Source organism: Megascapheus bottae, unplaced genomic scaffold, assembly GCF_031878675.1.
Source record: "Megascapheus bottae isolate mThoBot1 unplaced genomic scaffold, mThoBot2.hap1 HAP1_SCAFFOLD_43, whole genome shotgun sequence".
Classification (NCBI taxonomy): Eukaryota; Metazoa; Chordata; class Mammalia; order Rodentia; family Geomyidae; genus Megascapheus; species Megascapheus bottae.
Genome location: NW_028327392.1, coordinates 235551 through 257998, shown reverse-complemented (window position 1 = coordinate 257998; position 22448 = coordinate 235551). Strand labels below are relative to the sequence as shown.

General features: G+C 39.6%; 1 protein-coding gene across 4 annotated transcripts in view; it reads left to right on the top strand.

The window, feature by feature from the left end:
• LOC150039928 (phosphatidylinositol 3,4,5-trisphosphate 3-phosphatase TPTE2-like) overlaps positions 1–21114 on the top strand; it is a 49036-nt gene extending 27922 nt beyond the window's left edge. For all 4 annotated transcript variants that reach the window (XM_090327496.1, XM_090327497.1, XM_090327499.1 and 1 more), the window contains 6 exons: positions 4482–4543; positions 9122–9227; positions 13212–13300; positions 15417–15509; positions 18147–18217; positions 20938–21114. In XM_090327496.1, coding sequence (XP_090183622.1) covers positions 4482–4543; positions 9122–9227; positions 13212–13300; positions 15417–15509; positions 18147–18217; positions 20938–21046 — 530 coding nt within the window. In that variant the 3' untranslated portion in view covers positions 21047–21114. The remainder of the gene's footprint in view (positions 1–4481; positions 4544–9121; positions 9228–13211; positions 13301–15416; positions 15510–18146; positions 18218–20937) is intronic.
• Positions 21115–22448: the final 1334 nt, after the last annotated feature.

The following is a 22448-nucleotide window of genomic DNA, read 5'->3' as shown; positions in this document are numbered from 1 at the left end:
ACAACATAGTGCATTAAGGACAACAATTATTCATTATATGGCTTTTGTTTCAATATCCTGGAGGTCCTTTCAATTAGCTTCACATTATATGGCCTTATGTATCAAGATTTTGCTCTATTGCAGATCTCTGCTAGTAGAGCCCAAGGTTTCTACTGGTTATGACGAATGAGGGAAACCATTGAGCCTAAGTTCCTTTGAGTCTGGCTTACTTCACTTAATATGACTTTTCTAAGTCTTTCCATTTCCTAACAAATGGGGTGATGTCATTCTTTCTGACAGCAGCATAGAATTCCATTGTGTACAAATACCACAACTTGTTGATCCACTCATCAACTGAGGGACATCTGGTTTGGTTCCATATCTTTGCTATGGTGAATAGTGCTGCAATGAACATTGTTGTGCCAGTGGATTTAGTATGTCCTTGTTTCTGGATGGTTGGGTAAATGCCAAGTAGTGGAATTGCTGGGTCAAAGGGGAGTTCTATGTTTAGCCTTTTGAGGCACTGCCACACTGCTTTCCATAGTGGTTGAACGAGTTTGCACTCCCACCAACAGTGTAGTAGTGATCCCTCCTGGCCACATCCCCTCCAGCATCTGTTGTCATTCGTTTTCCTGATCCTGGCCATTCTAGCTGGAGTGAGGTGGAATCTTAGAGTTGTTTTGATTTGCATTTCTTTTATGACCAGAGATGTTGAGCATTTCTTCATGTATCTATAGGCCATTTTTGTTTCTTCTTCAGAGAAGACTCTCTTTAAGTCTTTGGCCCATTTTTTTAATGGGATGGTTGTTACTTTGGAGATTAGTTTTGGAGTGATTCAATTTTTTGAGTTGTTGATATATTTTAGATATGAGGCCTTTGTCCGTTGTTTGGTTGGTGAAGATCTTCTCCCACTCTGTAGGCTTCCTGATTAGTTTACTAGCTATGTCCTTTGTCATACAAAAGCTCTGCAGTTTAATGCAGTCCCACTTATCCAGCCTTTCTCTGATTTGTTGTGATTCTTGGTCCTTATTAATAAAGTTTCGACCTGTGCCAAGGAGGCCTAGTGTATCTCCTATTCCTTCCTGTAATGTTTTCAGTGTGTCAGCTTTTACCTCCAGGTCTTTGATCCATTTGGAGTTAATTCTAGTGCAAGGTGACAACGAAGGATCCAGCTTTAGTTTTCTGCAGGTGCTTAACCAGTTCTGCCAGCACAACTTGTTGAAGAGGCTGTCTTTCTTCCATTCTATTTTTTTGGCTCCCTTGTCAAAGATTAGGTGGCCATAGGTCTGTGGTTTAATATCTGGGTCCTCAGTTCTATTCCATTGGTCTTCAGGCCTGTTCCTGTGCCAGTACCAAGCTGTTTTGAGCACTATAGCTCTGTAATAGAGTCTAAAGTTTGGAAATGAAATTCCTCCAGCGCTGTTCTTTCTGCTAAGAAGTGTTTTTGCTATACGGGGTCTTTTATTATTCCATATGAAATTTTGGATTGCGTTTTCTATTTCTTTAAAGAATGACATTGGGATATTGATGGGTATTGCGTTGAATTTGTAGATAGCTCTTGGCAAGATTGTCATTTTCACAATGTTGATTCTTCCAATCCAGGAGTATGGGAGGTTTTTCCATTTCCTTAGTTCTGCTTTAATTTCCTTTTTTAGGGTTTTAAAGTTTTCGTCAAAAAGGTCCTTTACATTCTTAGTTAAGCTAATTCCTAGGTACTTTATTTTTTATTTTTTATTTTTTTATTGTAATTAGTAAAAGGGTTACATGATATTTGCCAGATAGAAGGTGCATTAATTCACATACATTGATACCCTTTCACATGCTTGGTACCCGTTTCCCTCCCCCCCAACACCCCCCACCCGTGTTGGTTTTCCCCCTTTCCCTATCAAATTTCAAATACCGAAATACAAATAAATTCAATATATCAGATAACAAAGTGAGATACTATACCAATATGAGATAACCAAGGGACAGCAAAGGAGATGAGAGACAACATAGGTACTTTATTTTTTTTGAAGCTATTGTGAAAGGAGTTTCTTTCCTGATTATTGCCTCGTTCCTCTCACTGTTGGCGTAAAGGAAGGCAGTTGATTTTTGAGGGTTGATTTTATAGCCTGCTACTCTTCCTAAGTTTTGAATCAGCTCAAGGAGCTTGGGAGTATAGTCTATCCCACTTTGCAGATGACATGATTCTGTATTTAAAGAATCCTATAGACTCTTATTGCTTTTTCTATTTCATTACTTGAAGTGGGTCTGTTTAGTAGATTTAGATCTTCATGGTTCAGTTTGGTTATTTCAATATTTGCTGGAAATTCGTCCATCTCTTCTAGATTTTCAAATTTGTTGGCATGAAGATTTGACAAGTAATCCCTTGGGATGCTCTGGATATTGGTAATTTCTGTTGTTATATTGCCCTTCTTGTCTATAATTTTGTTTATTTAGGTGTTCTCCCTTCACTTTTTGATCTGATTTGGTAAGGGTCTGTCAGTTTTGTTAATTTTTTCCAAGAACCAACTCCTTGTTTGTGGATTCTGGGGTTTTTTGGATTCTTAATTCATTTGATTCTGCTTTACTTTTAATAATTTGTTTCCTTCTACTAGATTTTGGTTGGGTTTGGTACTCTTTTTCCAGCATTTTAAGTTGTACCATTAAATCGTTGGTTTGAGATTTTTCTGTAGTAAAACGTATGAAACACACACACACACACACACACACACACACACACACACACACAGCACACACACACAGAGCTCACCACATCCAAAGTCACAAACAAGATATTCTATAAAATGAGAAGTTACCTTGTAACTTATAAGACCTATAAAACTTACAAAGTAAGTCTATGATTAGTGTTTTGAAGAAGACCCTCCATACTGATTTCTCTAGTGGATAGACTAATTTCAAACCAACCAACAGTATACTAATATAGTTCATTCTCACCTTTCTGCTCCATACTTGCCAGCCTTTGCTATTGTTTTATTTTATGACTTCCATTCTGCCTTGGTGTGATGAAATCAGCACAGATTCTATTTGTATTTTCTTTATGGTTAAAGAAGTTGAACATTTCTTTAGGTATCAATTAGCCATTTGCATATCTTCTGAGAACCAGACCTCAACATGAATGACTTCTCACTTGGCATTTAAGATACTTTGTTTTTGCCCTTGTGAAAGTTTCAACCAGGCACTGGTAACCCATGCTACTCAGGAATGTGAGATTTGTGGCAACCCAGGCAAAAAAAAAATCCCTAAGATGGTTGTCTCTGTTTAACAAACAAAAGGCTAGAAGTAGAGATAATATGACTGAATTGGTAGAGTACCTTCTCTTGTTCAAAAGAAGCCAAAGGAGTTCATGAGTTGAAGCTCACGATGAGATCCATCCTCACTGGGAAGGCACGTCCTCAGTCCAAAATATGTGACTCAAATTGGCAAGCTGGAAAAGGCAAAGGCTAAGGAACTGGCTACTAAGCTGGGTTAGATGTGCAATGTTGATTTCTCTGTACATGAAGATAATAAATCTGTTCTTCCTCCAGTGGAAAAAAATGTTTAAAGACTAGATGAAAAATGTGTACTTTTCAGGTGAATGGGTATGTTAAAAATTAGATTATAAGGATGAATATAGAAAGAGAAAAGAACATATTTTCAAACTTAAATTTTGTAGGACAAAACTAAGATAAAAGTAGAAGGTAACAGAAGAGACTTAGAGGATGAGTGATTTGAAGCAGGAAGAAGTCAAGGATTTGCTATAATTGTCAAAGTATTTGCTACAAAACACTATCACACACACACACACACACACACACACAGGCAGAGGCAAAGAGAGAGGGAGAAGAGAGAAAAGCAGGCATGTAAGCTGAGGTAGAAAGTAAGCAAGAACACTACAGCAAAATATTTAGAATTATATAATCTGAGGAATAGGAATATGCGTATTCATTATGCTTGTCTCTCTACATTCTTATGTTTGCAAATGTTCACAATACAATTCAAATAATGCAATTACATAGGGACTACAATTCTAGTTGGTAATGTGGGTTCCTGCTTGCATTTGCACTCAGCACCTGGCACGTGCTTGGCCAGCATTCTCCCACTTCAGGTATATGCCCAGCTCTGTTTTGCTTCAATGCTTTTTTTAGAGAAAGTACCTCCTACATTTTCCTGAGCTGGCATCAGTCTGAAACCCATTTCTATGTCTCCCACCCAATGAGGGCTGTAGATGTGAAGCACCCGGCCCATCTTGCTGGTTGAGAATGAGGTCCTGTTTATTTTGCCTAAGCTGGTTGGAATCACAACCATCCTGATCTTCCCACCTGGGAATCTGGAATTATACATGAGGACCAGCGTTCTTTTCATTACATTAATGAAAAATAAAGTCTTAATATTTCTCAGTTGGAAATTTTGAGACAGCAACACTTCAGAAGAAACAGTACCAATACCAAATGAGTATTTGTGAGTGTATTTTTACACTGGAACAAAGGTTTCTTGAACTCATTTCTGCTCTTTTCTAGGACGAACAGGCACAATGATATCTATTCTACTTCTTGCCACTGGCACGTTTTTAACCGCAAAGGTAGGAAAAAGGTTTTGATACTTAGTCTTTTATATGTATTGAATTTGCTAGTTCTGAAGCATTCATGGTACAATATTAAGGAAATGCTTAGCTCATGGTGATTAAGTGAAAGTGAAAGCCTGGATTAATGCAGTCTTGTTTAATATGCAGTTATTTACTGGACTTGTACCCTTGTATTCTTGTTCTGGGCCAAGCCTATAGTGAGAGCAGTGAGACACAAATGCGAGGGAATGTCCAAATTCAGAATTACTAAGAAGAACAGCATTTTAAGGTATATTTTTTTACCATCTATAAGTAGTTGCCATTCAAAAAAGCAGTTTGAGAATTCAGTGCATTGTGAGTAAGGTCACTCGTTCATCATTCTCCTCCCTCCAACTCCACCCACTACTTCCTTCCTACCATTTCTTTAATGTTGTAGGATATACACATGACTTTGTAATTCCGTATTTAAGAAATAAGAATCAACGTTTTCTAAAAAGCTATATCCTCATTAACTGACTTATGTAATTGTAGCCTCTCTGTACAACACCTTTATAATGAGTTTTAAAAATACTTTTTATTGTACTTAATAGGAGGGTTACATTACTTTCGCCAGATAGAAGGTGCATTACTTCACATACATTGATACCCTTTCTCAAGTCTTGGTCCCCATTTCCCTCCCCCCACTCCCACCCTCATCTTGTTTTTGCCCCTTTCCTATCCAATTTCAAATAACCAAATAGGCATATATACAATATATCAGATAACAAAGTGAAATACTATAAAAATATGAGATAACCAAGGGACAGCAAAAGAAATGGGAGATAACATAGTACAACAATCACTCATTTTATGGCTTTTGTTTCTATTTCCTATAGGTCCTTTCATTTAGCGACATACTGTATGTCCTTATGTATCTAGGTTTTGCTCTATTGTAAATCGCTGCTAGGAGAGCCCAAGGTTTCTACTGATTATGACAAATAGGTGAAACCATTGAGTATATGTTCCTTTGAGTCTGACTTACTTCACTTAATATGATTTTTTCTAAGTCTTTCCATTTCCTTCCAAATGGAGTTATGTCATTCTTTCTGACAGCAGCATAGAATTCTATTGTGTAAAAATACCACATCTTGTTGATCCACTCATCAATCGAAGGGTATCAGAGTTGGTTCCATATCTTTGCTATGGTAAATAGTGCTGCAGTGAATATCGTTGTGCTAGTAGCTTTAGTATGTCCTTGTTTCTGGACGGTTGGGTAAATGCCAAGTAGTGGAATTGCTGGGTCATAGGGGAACTCTATGTTTCGTCTTTTGAGGAGCTGCCATAATTCTTGAATGAGTTTGCACTCCCACCAACTGTGTAATAATGATCCCTCCTGGCCACATCCCCTCCAGCATCTTAATATATATATATATATATATATATATATATATATATATAAAGAAATTAGGCACAATAAAAATGTGTGATGGAAAAATATAGTCTTTTCAATAATTGGTATTAGGACTTCCATATGTAGAAAATTAAAATTGGATCCTTGTTTATCACCATGCACCAATATCAACTCAAATGAATTTAAAGACCTCAAAGTCAGGCCTGAAACATTGAAACTATTGCAAGTTGGAGTAGGAGAAATATTAGAACTGATAGGCATAGGCAGGAACTTTTTGGAAATAGTGGCAAGGCCACAGAAAGTAGGAGAGACTTGACAAATGTGATTATATCAAAATAAAAATTTTCTGCACAGCAAAGAACATAGGTGCTAAATTAAAAAGACAGCCAACAGACTGGTAGATCTTTACCAGCAATATATCTGACAAAGTCCTAATATCCAAAATATACAAGAAGCTCAAAAATTAACATCTCCCCAAAACTAATGAGCTAATTAGTAATTTGGCAATGGAGCTAGAAAGACCTCTCAAAAAATAATAAAGTAATTTTTAAAAGAATCAAAGGAAAGGTGGGCATTGTAGACTTGTGCCTGTAATCTTAGCCACTTAAAAAGCTAGGAACTAAGAAAGTTCATAAGTAGCTCTGTCCAAAGAGGACAGATAAGCACTGTGATTGTATTAACCCCTTTTCTGTAGGACAGCCTTGAATACTTCGGGGAGCGCAGAACTGACAGGAATGTGAGCAGTCAGTTTCAAGGTTTCCCTACAGCTTCTGGAATTGAGTCCCCTCCCAAAAAGGAAGGTCAAATATCTGAGGTTTTCTGATGCCTGAAGATGATCTCTGGCTAGTAGAGGATCTACTAGCCATTGGTTTCCCTAGAAAGAGAGATTGGATCCTTCACCAGTTTTTGCTAAGGCAATGAGCAATTCAAGGTCTTTAGAACACTGCCAGGATGGTTTTGTGATGACCCCAGTGTAGGGGAAAGAAGAGTGCAGAGAAGAGAAAGAATGAGAGATCCTCAGACCAAGAATGAGAGATAAAGACACACAGAGATAATGGGAATATGAAAGAAGAAAACAGAATGAACTGGGAAAATAAGTATTTTACAAATCTTGTTCCAGCAGACATTATCATATTCTTTCATTCCATATTCTTAACATTGTTTAAACTATCCACTGTTGTCCTATTTTCCTCTGATAATACTTTATTATGAAAATATGAAAAATCCCAATTATATTGGATTGGAGTGTTGGTCACTATAAAAAAACATAACTGACCAAAGAACTTAAAGTGGGGAAAGATTCATTTGGGCTCACAGTTTCAGGATTTACTTTAAGGCCACTTGATCCCATTGCTTTGGGCCTACACTGACACTGAACAATCATGTCAAGGAGGCGGGTATTGTGGAGAAGGATTGCTCACCTCAAGGTTCCCAGGAAGCTGAGGAGAAGGAAGGGTTTGCGACATGATCCATCCTTCCAGTGACTTCTTTGGTTTCATGAGGCCCCAACTCCTAACATTTTCCCCACCTCCTACTAATGCTTTAAATTTAGGAAGCCCTCACCGAATGAATCTGTGGATAAAGTCAAAAGCCTCATAATATAATTACTTCCCCATACCCACCTCTGAATGCTGCTGGTATACTGGGGATCAAGCCTTCCATCTATGAGCCTTTTAAGTGCACATTTCATATCCAAATTCTAACACACAAAGATGGAACCATACAGTGCATTCTACAATCATCATCCCAACCTACAGTCATGCTTTGTTTATTCCTTCCCCACTCTTCTCAAACCCTGGGTCACCCTTCCTACTCTTCTTTCCTCAACCAGGATTACTTTGAAGGAAATTCTATTCATCAGGTCCTTTTACCTCACAAGAAGTTTGGCATGACACCCAACATATGCACTCTTAAAAAAAAATCCAACAACTGCAAAGCATCTACCCGACACTGATGACTGGCACCTGTCTGTATTTCTAGATACAGGCTGAGATTTGAGAATGGTGTTTCAAAGCCAGCCCTGGCAGGAAATCCTTTCATTCTTAGTTCTAATGAAGAACCAAAACAGCCTGAGTTGGAGATGCGAAGTGGTACAGCACTGCCCTATTGCATCTTGCATTGCCCTATTGCATTTTCAGGCATCTTTCTCACTATTGCCCTTTCATTGTTTGCCCATCCTGGGGCTTAAACTCAGTGGCCTGCTGCTCAGTAGGCTTGAACTCTTCACAAGTGGCACTTTACCAGGTGAGCTAGATCTCTAGCTCAACTTCTGGCTAAGTATATAGAGATGGATTATCTCAAAGTTTTCAGCCCTGGCTGGCATTATTCTTCAGTCCTCTCAGCTTCTGCCTCCTGAGTAGCCTGGATTACAGACATCAGCCACTCGCATGCAGTACAAGTGCTTTTGCTAATTGGAAATGTGGCAGTTCACTTTATGAACTCTTCTCAGTTGGTTCATCATCAGACATCTGGAGTTTCTCAAAGAGAATTCTAAGAAATCCTGTTTGAGCAACTTGCTAGGAGCCAGAGTATTGAAAGGTTCCCTTACCAAAAAAAAACATATTGAAGAAAAAGGTAGATAAAGAATTTCTTCTCTGTAGAGGACCCCTAACTAAGGGTACAGAATCATCTAGTGCAGCTAAGTGGAGATGTCATTCCTCCTGATGAGGAACTATCTCCCAAACCATAGTCCTTTCTCTAGTGCATGACAACAGATTTTGTCATCGCTGTTTCAGCACCTTCACTGTTCTCATGGTCATAAGCAAGCCTAGAAGCAAGGGCTTCTTCTTTCCATGTTACTGTCTGCAAGTCTCAGCTGGGCTCTTTTTCCACAATGAGGAAAATACATAAGAATGTTGATAATGTAAGGGCTCATTCTAAATGTTGTCTTCCTTTCTTTTTTTTTTGCCAGTCATGGGCTTGAGCTCAGGGCCTGAGCACTGTCCTTGGACTTTCTCAAGGTTAGAGCTCTACCACTTGAGCCTCAGCACCACTTCCGGCTTTTTTCTATGTATGTGGTACCGAGGAATCGAACCCGGGTCTTCATGCATGCTAGGCAAGCACTTTAACCACTAGGCCAAACTCCCAGCCCTAAATGTTGTCTTCCTTTCTTACTGCTGTTCACAAGCTGAAAAAGAGAAGGAGATTAGGATACTGACTTTACATCTGGCATTCCCACTAAAGTGGAGGCTTTTGTTGCTTTACAGAGTCGCTATGTCCACTACTTTGACATCTTGAAGAATGTGTTGAACTGGGAAATGCCAGTGAAAAAACCTCTTAAAATTGTGAAATTTGTGATTTACTCCATCCAAGGTAAGTGCTTTAGAAAGGAAGGAGAAGACAAGAGGATGTGCGATCCACTATTTGGGAGGGTTTTGCTTATGTTATGCAAATGATCCTACATCACAGCTAAGTGTCAATGCATGTGACCTTCTCCCTCTTGAGCTCTCCTTAGATGCCTCTCTTATTCCCTTGCCCATTTCCACTTGAGGGGAGGTTCTACCCCTTGCGTTCTGTTCTCGATGTTCTTGTCTCAACCTAGGATAGATTTTTTTCATAGAAGAGAAGATTAAAGAACCCAGTAGAATCCTTCTTTCTCAGACTCATTTCTCCTTCATGGTTCATCTCAGCATTGCTGGCCCTGCCTCATTTTCTTGGCCAGTCCTTCCAGCGGCCCTTTCTTCTCAGAACTATAGTCTTTTCTCTCTTTCCTCCTCCTCTAAGCATCTCCTCACTATCTTCTCCATCAGGATGCCTTATTTTATTTGTTGCCACCTTTGGCCAGGTCATATGCTAGCATTCAGCTGGGGTTGTGAGCAGAAAAGACAAATAAGTGCTTAGATTTAAAAAAAAATCAACTACAATGCAGGGGTTCTCAAGGCTCTTTACCTAAAAGCCTCCTTACTGAGAAGGCTGACATGTGGAGGACCACAGTTTGAAGCCATCCCAAGCCACTCTGAGTCTCCAATTGCAACCAAAAAAAGCAAAATGGGGGCATGCCTCAAGTGATAGAGTGTCAGCTAGACAAGCTGAGCAGGTTCAAGACCCAGACTTCAAACTCTGCTAGTTGCAAATACAAAAGTTAGACTCTGTTGCAGGCCAGGTTTAGGTAGTACAGACAAGGTTCCTAGAGGGCAGCACTTGGATTCCCCTGACTGCCCTTGTTTGACACTCACACCTGAATCTCCATGGACATAGAACAGGTTTGGAGAACTTGTTCTTCTACTAGACTCCTCTAGCAACTGCCAAGTTGGTGCTGTTTCCAAGAAATCAGACTGTCTAGATTAGACTTCCCAATATTGCTGGAAAGACTGGCACAGACCACCCAGTTCTCCAAAGTTTTCCCCTGGGTTCTCCATCTCAGTCTTCCCACAAGTGGGACTACAGGCTTGGGCCGCTCTACTCTTTTCCTAGATGAAGTCTCTCTTTACCCAGGCTGGCCTAGAAAATAGTGAAAGAGGTTATTTATTTAGAGCTAGAAACCTAAACACGTAGAAGAAGGTGAGACAGAGAATTTTCACTTCATTTTGTCTGCATTTTGTCGGTGGGTGCATGGGGGGATCATGGGTTTCCAGCCCAACCTGTGAGTTGTACCTGAACTCTTCAGCTCAAGGCTACGACCCAAGCCCTGTTCCTGGGTGTTGTCCCTAAGCTCTGCAGTACCCTTGAGCCAAGCCCCACTTACTGTTTTCTGGAGGTTAGATGGAGATAAGAGTCTCAGGTCCTTTTGTGCCCAGGCTGGCTTTGAACCTTGATCCTCAGATTTCAGACACTAAGGAGCTATGGTTACTATGGAAGCCACTGAGCCCAGCTTTGTCTGTATTTTTCAAGGATGAAATTCCTTTGTGTGATGTAAATTGTTTAAATGTGAGGAAAATAAAGGCTTAGCACATTGTACTTGTGAATTTCAGTGGCTTATTGCTAGAGGATATCAGTAGAAAGCAGTTGGACAACTGGAACAAGGGAGAGGAGAGTGCAGCAAAAGCCATGTTTCCATCAGAAATCTTTCTGATGATAGTGTTTGATCCATGAAATTAAGAGACACCAAAACAAGGCAAGATGAAAACCCAATCAGACATGCTTCATGTTAATGTGAAATAGGCAAGGTTGAAAGGAAAAACTTCATTGTGGACTCTGAAACCAGATCTTGGAGGAAAGGCTAAAGGAAGAGGGGCCATTTGAACTGAGGAAAAGGTCACACACCCTGGGTTCACGTTGGTTATCCTAGCTACTTAGGAGGCTGAGAACTGAGGATTGTGGTTTGAAGCCAACCCAGATAGAAAACACTTATCCCCAATTAATTATAAATATTCCAAAGTGAAAGAGTGTCCCATCCAGCGGGACATCAACTAGGGCCAAGAACGTAGAGGGAGGAATGAAAGGGACAGGAGACATGAAGAAGGCAGCAAGACAAGCATCCTGATCAAGCTGCCAATTTTATTTTTCACACAAGGGTTTATATGCCTCTTCAGGAGAGGGATTGGGGTATAGGAACTGCTCGGGGGAGGGGGTCCGGTAGTAGGATGTTTGCTTGGGGTAGAGGCCAGGTAGTAGGATGTTTGCATATCAACGCAAGCAGGCATGTGTTGCTTAGTGACCTACTTACAAGATGCAAGCACATTCTTACAGTAAGAATTCAGGGAGGGGGAGAATGTCCCCGATCTCCTCCCGTCATCTTGAAATAAGTGAGGGGCAAGGATTTAGGCAATATCTGAATTATGGTAGGCATTAACCTGAGAGGGGGGACAGAGGCCCTGATTCCTAGAATGGAGGCCATGTTGAGGAAGAAGCAAGACCCACTGGCTCATGTATCTGTCTTTCTGCTGAGGCCAAGCATCTTTTTGCGGGGGAATGGTTTTCATAGATGCCAACCTCCATGCTATTGGGTGTGTCCCTCAGGAGACCCCGAGACTGAGGGCTGTTTAGGCCGTCTCCTCGCAGTCTTAGCTGCACCTCATGCAAATGCTCTACACCGGTCAAGGGTAGATGCATATCCCTCGGGTGGGGATTATGGTTCCTCTGGGGGGCCCATAGTCCTCATACCCATTTAGCATCTCCCTCATCTAGGCTGTTCAGCACTGGATGGAAAATTCACCCATCCAGAGTCACCACAATGGCTGGAACCAACTAGGGGACTTTGAGTTTAGCACAGAATGTCCCATCACCAAGAGTTTTTGGTTCCAGTCCTCTCAGGAAACGGCTGTGGGGTGGTTGTAGAATCAGGCAGAACAGAATATGTGGCAGCAGTTTCATCTCTCAGTAACTCCAATGGAATGTCACACCTCCTGCTGGGTTGCCTGCAAATTTCTGCACAAACTGGTTAAAGAAGCTAAACCTAAGGCCTGACTTTGGTGAATTCTCCCAATGACTCCCTGGTTGTTTTCCTGAGCACACTCATTTTGTCAGGCTGACAACCCATTAGTTTTTTTTTAACCTTTTCTTTTTTTAAAAAAAAGAATTTATTAACGTTGATTTTTACATCATCTTTTAAATGACAAGTTTAACATACAAGTGTTCAAGGAGGCAATCTCTATTTACAATCACTGGGACTTAGTATTTAGAACTTAATCACAATGAAGCTAAGGTTTGTATGTCATGGAAACACATTAATTTATGAAATAAAACATTATGTCTATAAAGTCATAGGTTTTTATGTCTATATAGAGGAGGAATTTAGATTAATGTGGAGAGAATAGGGGAATGCAGCCATAATATTTAACAACATATATCCTATGAACCTAGGGAAATGGAGAAGATAGGATAGGGGTTGATATATCCATCAAGATATATTGTACTTATAAACTGATTGGTTAATGTAAACCCGCTTGTGTAACCACCTAAGATACTAAAAGTATAAGTTAAAATGGCATAGGACTATTTCTCTCTAATGTTTGGGTATACCTGACCAATATTATCCTTGATATTGATTTATAAATTTGACTTAGAGAAAATTAAATTTAGATTATTATTATAGAACTCTAAAGGTAGCATTTCATAAGCAAGAAATTCTGGAAGCTCCCAATGTTTTTTTTTCCTGGAATGGTGATGTAGTAAGAATTTATCTTGTAGAAGATTAAGATATAATGATTTTTGTCTTTCTTTGCAATATTGTGAACTGCTTTAAGAGGCAGAAACCATTTGTAAAGGACAAATTCTATGCAAGATCAAATAATTAACTAAACCCACAACCTTAGCTGGCCCATATTTTCTCTCTTTATTCTCCATTGAGTTAACTGGCAAGACATTTTGCTCTGTACTCTAACAAACATATACGTTTTCTTTTTCACTTTTATGCAGGAGTAGGAGAAGGTAATGGAGCAGACCTGAAAATTGAAATAATAATGCAGCACAAGACTGTATTTACTTGTACTCGCCAAACCTGCACGGTGAGCCAAAGCTCATAAATGAGAATTCTCATGTTTGTGTCAAAGCTCCCAGTCAAGTGGCATGATGGTCTTCCCCAAAGTAACACTCACCAAAAAGAGACAGCTCTTGCCCTCTGTCACCATTCCAGTTGGCATTGCTTAGTTCAGATGCAAAGCAGAGCCTTGTTCCAAACAGTTTCTGAAAGATATTGTCAAACTGGGCTTCAGTTTAGTGCTGCTTCGAATTCACTTGTGCCCACAAATGCTAAGAATGTCCCCAGGTATTACTCGAGGATTTAAATGCATACATCATGTCAGTATTTGCCATATGATCTTCCTTTTGATCATTTTGATCATTTATTACAAAGCTCTGATTCTCAAATGCAGTGTTCTTGAAGGTCACCTTGTCACTTGTGGAAGTGGAAAGTCATAGGTTCAAAGAGTGATGCAGAATCTGTCCACTCAGCAATGGGCTCAGTGACTGTCATTGAGACGTTTTGTTGGATGTCACCTTGAGAGCAGTAGAGACAGCATATGGACTGAGGAGATGCCTCTTTACCCACAGCCATTTCTGAAATGTTCAAGAAATTCTCAAGACTGTGCACCTTTTCTAGGAGGAATTGGCTAATTTCCTTTTTAATCCCAAAGGAAGCTTTCAGAATGATTCCCAGGTTCCTGTTGTAACTTCTGTACATGCACACAAGTGTAGTGTGTTGTGAGGTTTAGGTAATATATTTGAATTTAATCTCTAATCTATGAGTTATCAAATCAGTGTAAAAAGTGACCATTTTCAAACCACTTTGTCACATAGGACACTGATCCCATCAATTCTTAGCCCACATTTATTCTTATTTTCCTGGATTTTAAGCTCTGAATCCATGAAAACCCTAGTGTAGCCAAGCTATTTCCATCAATATGTGGACCTACAAATTCCCATTAGAGAAGACTGACTCATCTGTTTGGCACATGGAATAAAATTCTCAGTTTCAGTGATATTTTTGCTGGTTTCTCTTCTCAGGCCTATATTATTCCTCCTTTATTAAAATCCTCCAATGACCAACTGAAAGTCTACTTTCTAGAATATGCTTTGTTATTCAAACTTTCTGCTGTATACTGCCCTCCCATAGGACACACTTGCACACTTCCTTATAAAGCTTGAAAACAATATATTATTTTCATATTGTTCTGTATGTAGAAAACTTCCTGAAAACTTGAAAATCATGTGAGAGTCTTCTGTGGGTATGTTTCTTGAAGCCTAGCATAGCTTTCTTCTTATTCTATGATGGTATATGAATATCAGAGTAATACATGGGATGATTTCATAGTTGTTAATCCCCAAACTTGACCTGTTTGTGGTCATTCCATTCACTGGAATGGCTCATTGACCTCATCAGCAACATAATATTTGTCATGAAAGTGGGGTCAATTATTCATTGCTTCTTGAACATCAATATACTGTTTCAGACTGAAGTTAAAAGCGCATCCTTAAAAGAATATAAAAATCGGATGATTCACATAGAACAGTCATGTGTATTACATTAGAAACTCCTGGTCATATAGGATGAGACTAAATGAAAGGATCTCTAGGATATTGAAACAAGAGCTTTATCTTGTGTGATTGTGGCTCTTAATGCACTCCGTTATTCCTCTTCTGTTTAGTTTCCTTCTGGTTAATCTCATATTGTTACTGTATCTGACTTTGTGACCTGGTATATTGTATGTATGTTTATTTGATTATTTAAAATAGGAAAGAGAAGTGGGGAAACAATATGATTGGGAGAGGTGTTGGGGGAGGAAAATGGGGACAAAACCATGAGAGGTGGTATCAATGTGTGAGAAGTAAGACACCTACTATCTGGTGAATATAACTGTAATCCCTCTATACATTACAATAAACAAAAAGACACTTGTCAAAAATGAATACTTTGCTTCTCAAGTGTAGTCTTAAGATAGCTATCAAACATTTGGAGCCCAGTACCTTTACCACTTCAGAAAAAAATTACTGCTATTTTCTATATGAAATTACTGAGCTATGAAATTATGAGTATATAATGAATTAAGGATGATTTCATGAGTGAAAAAGAATACTAATCGCTGGCAACACTTTGAGTTCCTAATTCCATGTGTTCATTGACAGGTTGTCCATGATATTGATACAAATAGAGCAATCTTTTTGGTGCCCAACTGTCCGGACTTATGTGATGATATAAAAGTAAAATTTTCTTCTTCGGTGAGTCCTCAAGTATCCTGCATGATTGTATGCTCTTTTGTTTGGTCTGGGTTTGCAATTTCCTTTGCTGCAGTTCCCTAAAATATAAAGGACAGATAAAAATGCATGTCTCGGGAAGGGGAGGAAAACACAAAACAAAGTCATCAGAATTTCTTGTATATATTTAAAATATTTCTGATCACTTTCTTCTGAATTGTAAGCAATTGATATCTGTTACTTATCAAATGAGAAAAGTATGAAAGCAAAGATGCTAAAAAGAAACCGACATTGTTGACTTTCCATAAGAGTAATTACAGTTATGTTGTCTATCTTTTAAACACGTCATGATCAGTGTGTCTACCAAATGTGAGGGAGATTTTACTTTCCTGTCCATAATTATCTGTTGACTTGCTATCATTAGTATGACTGTGTAATTTTAATGGATCAGCCGTACATGTCATGTCTGAGTGTCATATATGACTATAATGATTTTCTATGAAATCATCTATTCCTACTCTCAGTAAGAACTTCCATGTGTTCTGTATGCCCTCCTTCATTACCTGCTTGCTCACTGCTGAGCAGTCTTAGGTACTGAGATGTGAATGTGAATGTTGAAGCAAGTGACCACCTGGGAAGTCTCTCCATTTCAATGTTTCCCCTTGGATAACAGAACCACTGTGAATTCTTGCTTAGCTAGTGTCTCTAAACAAACACTGTGGTTTTTTTCCCTGGTGCAGGGGGTCTTGATGAGAGCTAGTTTTGTGATTATTAAGGGTTAAGATGGGATGGCATGCTTGTGAAAAATGAGGAAATTATTGATTACTGGTTTGTTTTGTTTTTGGCCATACTTTGGTTTGGATTTTTGCTTGGTTTGCTTGCTTGGCTAAACATCTATCACTCGAGTCATGCCTCCAGGCCTGTTTGTTTGCTGGTTAACGTGGAAACAATATTTTACTTTTTGCCATGGCTGACTTTGATCCTCCAGATCTCAGCTTCTTGTGTAGCTAGCCATCACCAATATTGATGCCTAATTATTCAAACTAGCTGTCAGTTATGGAAATAGATGTGAGTTCTATGTCTTTGGGCTGACTCTCAAGGACTCTGTCTCTGGACAGGACCATACATTCCAGCTTTGTTGTGATGGAGCTCCAGGTGAAATGGCTGTGGATGCTGTACAGTGTGTCTTTCACAGGATGATTGTTTACCCTGGTGGGGAGTGGCTTCATGTCTAATTGTCCCACTGGTGACCATGGATCCTCTTCACAGGAAACTTGTTTGTACTGACACATGACCTATAGCTACTGTCTGACTTTCTACCAAATTAATCACTCTAGGAAAACCCTGAATAGAGCAGGTTGTATATGCTTATTACATAAGTCACCAACAAAGCATGAAAACACAACACAGTGAATAAGAGAAGCAGTTTATGACAGAGAAGGGAAAGGCAGCACATCTTGCAGGGCCAGTGGATGGAGGGGAGCCATCCAGGGGAAACTGATACCTGACCAGTGGAGGGACACAAGGCAACCTTAGAAGCAAATAACATTCTCTTGGGGGCCAGGTGTGACCTTAGCAGGTTTTCCATGGGAGGTTTCATTGTGGCCCAAGGTGCTGTAACACAAGTAGTCACTGTGACATATCTTCAGAGGTCCCTGGTAGTATGAAGTCACTAGGTCAAGTGCATTGTATCTGCTGTCACATAGACAGGTGATCACTAGAAAATGGGTGCATGAGACAGGTGTCTAGCTCATTCCCACTGAGGAACTGAGAGGTAGCAGAGACTGGAAACTGTTGGGGGTGGCTGTGCCCTGCTTCTGGTATTCCAGCCTAACAGAGTCAAAATGAAAGCAGAGCAAACAGAAAGGATGAAGAATTCACCACAGTATGTTTGGTGTGTGTGTGTGTGTGTGTGTGTGTGTGTGTGTGTGTGTGTGTGTGTGTGTAAACATAGGTCTTTAGTTGATTCTTTAGTGGTGTTCTAATCAGATTGAGAGATCATTGTCTATATTTATCATATAAAAACATCCCTGAAGTTGAATTGGTGCCAAATGGTCATTCTATGTTTAACTTATTGAGAAACCCACAGACGCTTTTCTACCATTGCTTTCCCATTTGGCATTTGTGTCAGCAAGGTCTGAGGACTCCAGTGGTCTGTGGTTTTGCTGAATTTTGTTGGTGATCCTAGTGGGTGAGACAGTAGAAGTCCAGCTCTGCTCTGCATGTGCTTGCCACCTTTGGGGTATACTCTCTGACTAACTGAAGTATATGCTCAAACCCTTGGTGTTTGTTGCATCTGCTTTTGTTTTTCAGACATTAGTTTTTGAATTAAAAATATTGTGAATACAAGATCCCATCCAGATACAAAATATGCCTATGTTTCCCTCTATTTTGGTGCTACATTTTTTCACCCTGATTATGTCTTTTAATGAAATCCAACTGAACACTTGTTTTCTATTTCATTGTAGTAATTTTGATCCTTTATATTTTTAATGAAAAAGTATTCTCTTCAAGCCCCTGAGTACATTGTAATAGATAGGATGTTGCAATTGATGTACACAAAAAGGCAGAAGGAAGGAACGTCAACCCCAATGCAATTATTAGTTTTTGGTATCCATTTTATTATACAAATCACCTCTTTCTTTAATCATGTGTTTTTAGAAGCTTCCAAACTATTATGATGACTGTGCATTCTTCATGTGGTTCCATACATCTCTCATAGAGAAGAACAGGTAAGGACAGATTTTAAGACAGATTGGCAATTCCTTTGCCTACTATACTAAGCTCATTTTCTACAAAAAATAAAGAATTGCTTAAGCAAACATTTCCTATCCCCTACCACAAGGCAATGTGTCAGTGAAGAGGCAATTACCCAGATCATAGTAATGATCAAGTTCTCTCACGACGTGTACATCTACCTGGTTCCTGGAATATAGAAAGGTCTAGGTGGATGTCACTTTATTGGATCATGATTGGTGGGATTCGTCTAGGGAGGCTTTAGCTGGCTTTCTTCTGCTGTAGGCACATTTCCATGTAGGACAGAAGTTTTAAGGCCTGAGAAGTATTAGAAATTTCAAAAGCATTGTTTGGTTAACCTCCCCTTTGAAAAGGTTTCCTCATGACTGAATGATGTATTATTGCTAAGAACCTACTACTTTATCTAGAAACTCATTCCTGAACCAACAAAGACTCAGTTTTCAGGAGTATTGACCTGTGGTGGTAAAAAGAAAAACACTTTCTAGATCATCCATATCAAGGTAGAAATGACTGTTGCCATGTCCTCATAAAACTGTGAGGATAGATATGAAGACCTTGGAGCTGGGGGAGGTGGCTCAGGCCTATTATCCTAGCTACTCAAGAGCCTGATCTGAAGATTAAGGCTCAAAGCCACCCTGGGCACTAAAGGACCTGAGACTCTTATCTCCAATTAACCTCTAGAAAAGGGAAATAGGGGTTGAGTTAAGGGTAGGGTGTTATTCTTGGGTTGTAGAGCTCAGGGACAACACTCAGGCCCCATGACCCACCAAGAGGGAGAGAGAGAGAGAGAGAGAGAGAGAGAGAGAGAGAGAGAGAGAGAGAGAGAGAGAGAGAGAGAGAGAGAGAGAGAAACGGGGGGGCGGGGAGGAGAATGAAGACCTTGGGCCATGAGTTTGTCCTAGTGGTACAGTGCTTGTCTAACATGCACAAAGACCCAGGTTTGATTCCTCGGTACCACATACATAGAAAAAGCCAGAAGAGGTGCTGGATAGTATTGGTTACATCCAGTGCCAGACTTCTCTTGAAATCTGAACTGGGCCTGATAATACCTCAAATCTATTAAGACAACAGCAAGAAAGCCTCATTTCTACAGATTTGTAACTCACATACAATTTGATTTTGGAAAGAGTAAACTCTACATTTAAAGGAAAAATTCTATCAATTTTCTTACGTGTCCAGCTGTCTCTTGAGCAAAGTCCTCGACAAAGGCAGGGTGTTTACTTGTTGCTTCTTGTCAAACTGGTTCTTGCTAAAGGATAGCTTTGTCCTTTCCACCACCATCATCTCATTGGAGATTATAAGAACATTGGATCCTCCTTTTTGTAGTCATTTCTGGAAAATTGGTATCATTTTTTCCTTGCTTGATAAATCTTTTTTACACTGATGAGATTGTGGCTTAGACAAAAACATCATTTCACCGATTCAGGGCGATATAGCTGGGCACTGGTGGCTCAGTGACCTGTCATTCTAGCTACACAGGAGGCTGAGATCTGAGGAACACAGTTTGAAGCTAGCCTGGGCAGGCATGTCTATGTCACACTTATCTCCAACGAGTCCTTGAAAAATCAGAAATGCAACTGGAGCTCAAGTAAGAGAGGGTCAGCTTGAGCAGAGAAAGTTTATTGAGAACTCAAGGTCGTGAGTAGAAACCCCACTACTGTCATTAACGAAAACAAAGACAAATACAAAAAAAAACCCCAGAACACTATTTAATTACGAGGTTTCATTATACACCCAATTATGTCTTGGTAATTATTGTGACAGTCCTGGGGCTTGAACTCATGTCTTCTGCACTGTTCTTTGGCCTTCTCAAGGCTAGAGTCCTACCACTTGATCCACAGCACCACTGTCAGCTTTTCCTATGTATGTAGTACTGAGTCATTGAACCTGGGTCTTCATGCATGCTAGGCAAGCACTCTTACACTAGGCCAAACTCCCAGCCCCTTGGTAACTTTTGTCAATTATAAACACTTAGAATATATGTTTGTTTGTTTATTTGAAGTAGGGAAAGGGGGGAAACATGATTGGAAGGGGGTGGGTGGAGGGAAACAGGGAGAAACACATGAGAAGGTGTATTAATGTGTGAGAAGACCTGCACCTCCTACTACCTGACAAATGAAATTTAAAAAGTTTTACAAAACACTTAGATAATATGCTCAATGTGGGTGTCAGTAATTCTCTAACAGGCATGTTGTGACTGATCAATTTGTTTCTGAAGATTAAGGTCTTTTATGTCATTCCAAAGAGGCAGAATGGGCTAAGTAGTGAAGACAAGTAGGACTTAAATCCTGGTTGCAGCCAGCAAGTCTCTTTGTAAACAAGGGTGTGCTATTGGATGACTATTCTGTTTTGGTTTTATTGTTCTTTTTTTAATGTCGGGAGAATGTAAAGATGGATTACAGTTATATTCGTCAGGTAGTAGGTGCATTACTTCTCACATAATTGTACCCCTTCTCATGCTTTTGTCTCCTCCTCCACCTCCCAGTCCTCTCTTTTTCCCCCTTCCCTTCCCTGTTTCAAATAAACAAATAAATATGTATACAATATACCAGGTAGCAAGTCACACACAGTAACAACATGAGAAAAACCATAAGGGCAAAAAAACGAGAAGAGAAATAACATAGTACATTAAGAACTACAATCACATACTGTAAGCCCTAAAAGAAAATGTAATGACTTTTTTTCCTGTCCTTAGACTTTATTTAACACGAGCTGACCTGGACAATCCACATAAAGAAAAGACATGGAACATATATCGTCCAGACTTTGCTGTAGATATATTCTTTGAAGAAGTCTTTCAGTGACAAACACACTATATTCTGTATGTTTATTAAATAAATTATATATTGGTAATAGTAACCTCTCTTCAGAGTGTGTATGTTTCTATGAACTCATCAATGCATGTATACATATGTACATACATCATAATCTTGAATTGGCTGGTTTATGAATTTACCAATTGTATGTCTCCACAACTACTGGCCTTCTTCTCTCAACTCATTTTCTTTCTTCCCTGTGTATCCATTTTTCAGAATTGCTACAAAAAAGCCAGGAGTGGTGGCTCACTCCTGTAATCCTAGCTACACAAGAGGATGAGATCTGACGATCTGGGTTCAAAGCCAGCCAGGGTACTAAAGACCATGAGACTCTTATCTCCAATTAACCACTAGGAAAACCGGAAGTGGCCCCTGGCTCAAGGGCCAGGGCAATAGCCTTGAGCTGAAGAGCAAAGGGATAGTGCCCAGGCCCAGAGTTCAAACCCCATGACCAGCAGAAAAAAAAAGTACTGCTAGAAAAATATGCATATAATTTACATCATTCTACCTCTAATAGTCTATAGTGAAAATAATTTTTTCCAATACACTATGTTACAAGCTCTTTAAATTTTAAAATGATTTTTCAGGTAAGATAGGTATTTAGAACTACTTATGTTGCAGCAGTAACCCTCTTGGGAATTTATCCAAAAGACTGAAAGTCAGTATACAATAAAGATAGATATATATATATACCTCCATGTTCATTGATGCACTAATTACTATACAACCATGTTAAGGAAACAGCTCAGATGCCCTACATCAGATTGATCCAGAGAGAGAGGAAGAGTGAGGAATTTTATATCAAAATGGACCTAGGTAACTTGAGAAATGGAAAAGATTGGGAGAAATTGGGAAAAATGATTGAAGGCGTGGCATGGATCAACATGCATTGCACTCAGAAAGTGACATGTTCGATTGAAACCACTAATTAAATATAATGTACTATTTAAATGTAATGCAGAAAAGATTTTCCAAAGATGTTTCAACTGGGAGATAATGCCTCATGCCTGTAATCCTAGCTACTCAGAAGGCTAAGATTTGAGGATCCCAGTTCAAAGACTGCCTGGTCAGGAATGTATGTGATTCAGATGTCCAGTTAATCACGTCCCCAAAAAAGTAAGAAGTGGATTAAGTGGTAGAACACTACACTAGAGCCAAAAAGCTCATGACAGTGCCCTGGCCCTGAGTTCAAGCACATAATGGGCACATACCCAGGTACATTCCCACATGTATGGGCTCTCCCCCTCTCTCTCCCTCCCTCTCTCTCTCTCTCTCTGTCTCCTTCTCTCCCTCTCTTTCTCTCTCTTTTGCTCTCTCTCTCTCTCTCACACACACACACATACATATATATGCACACGTGCACACACAAATTTTAAAAAGGAAAATAGAC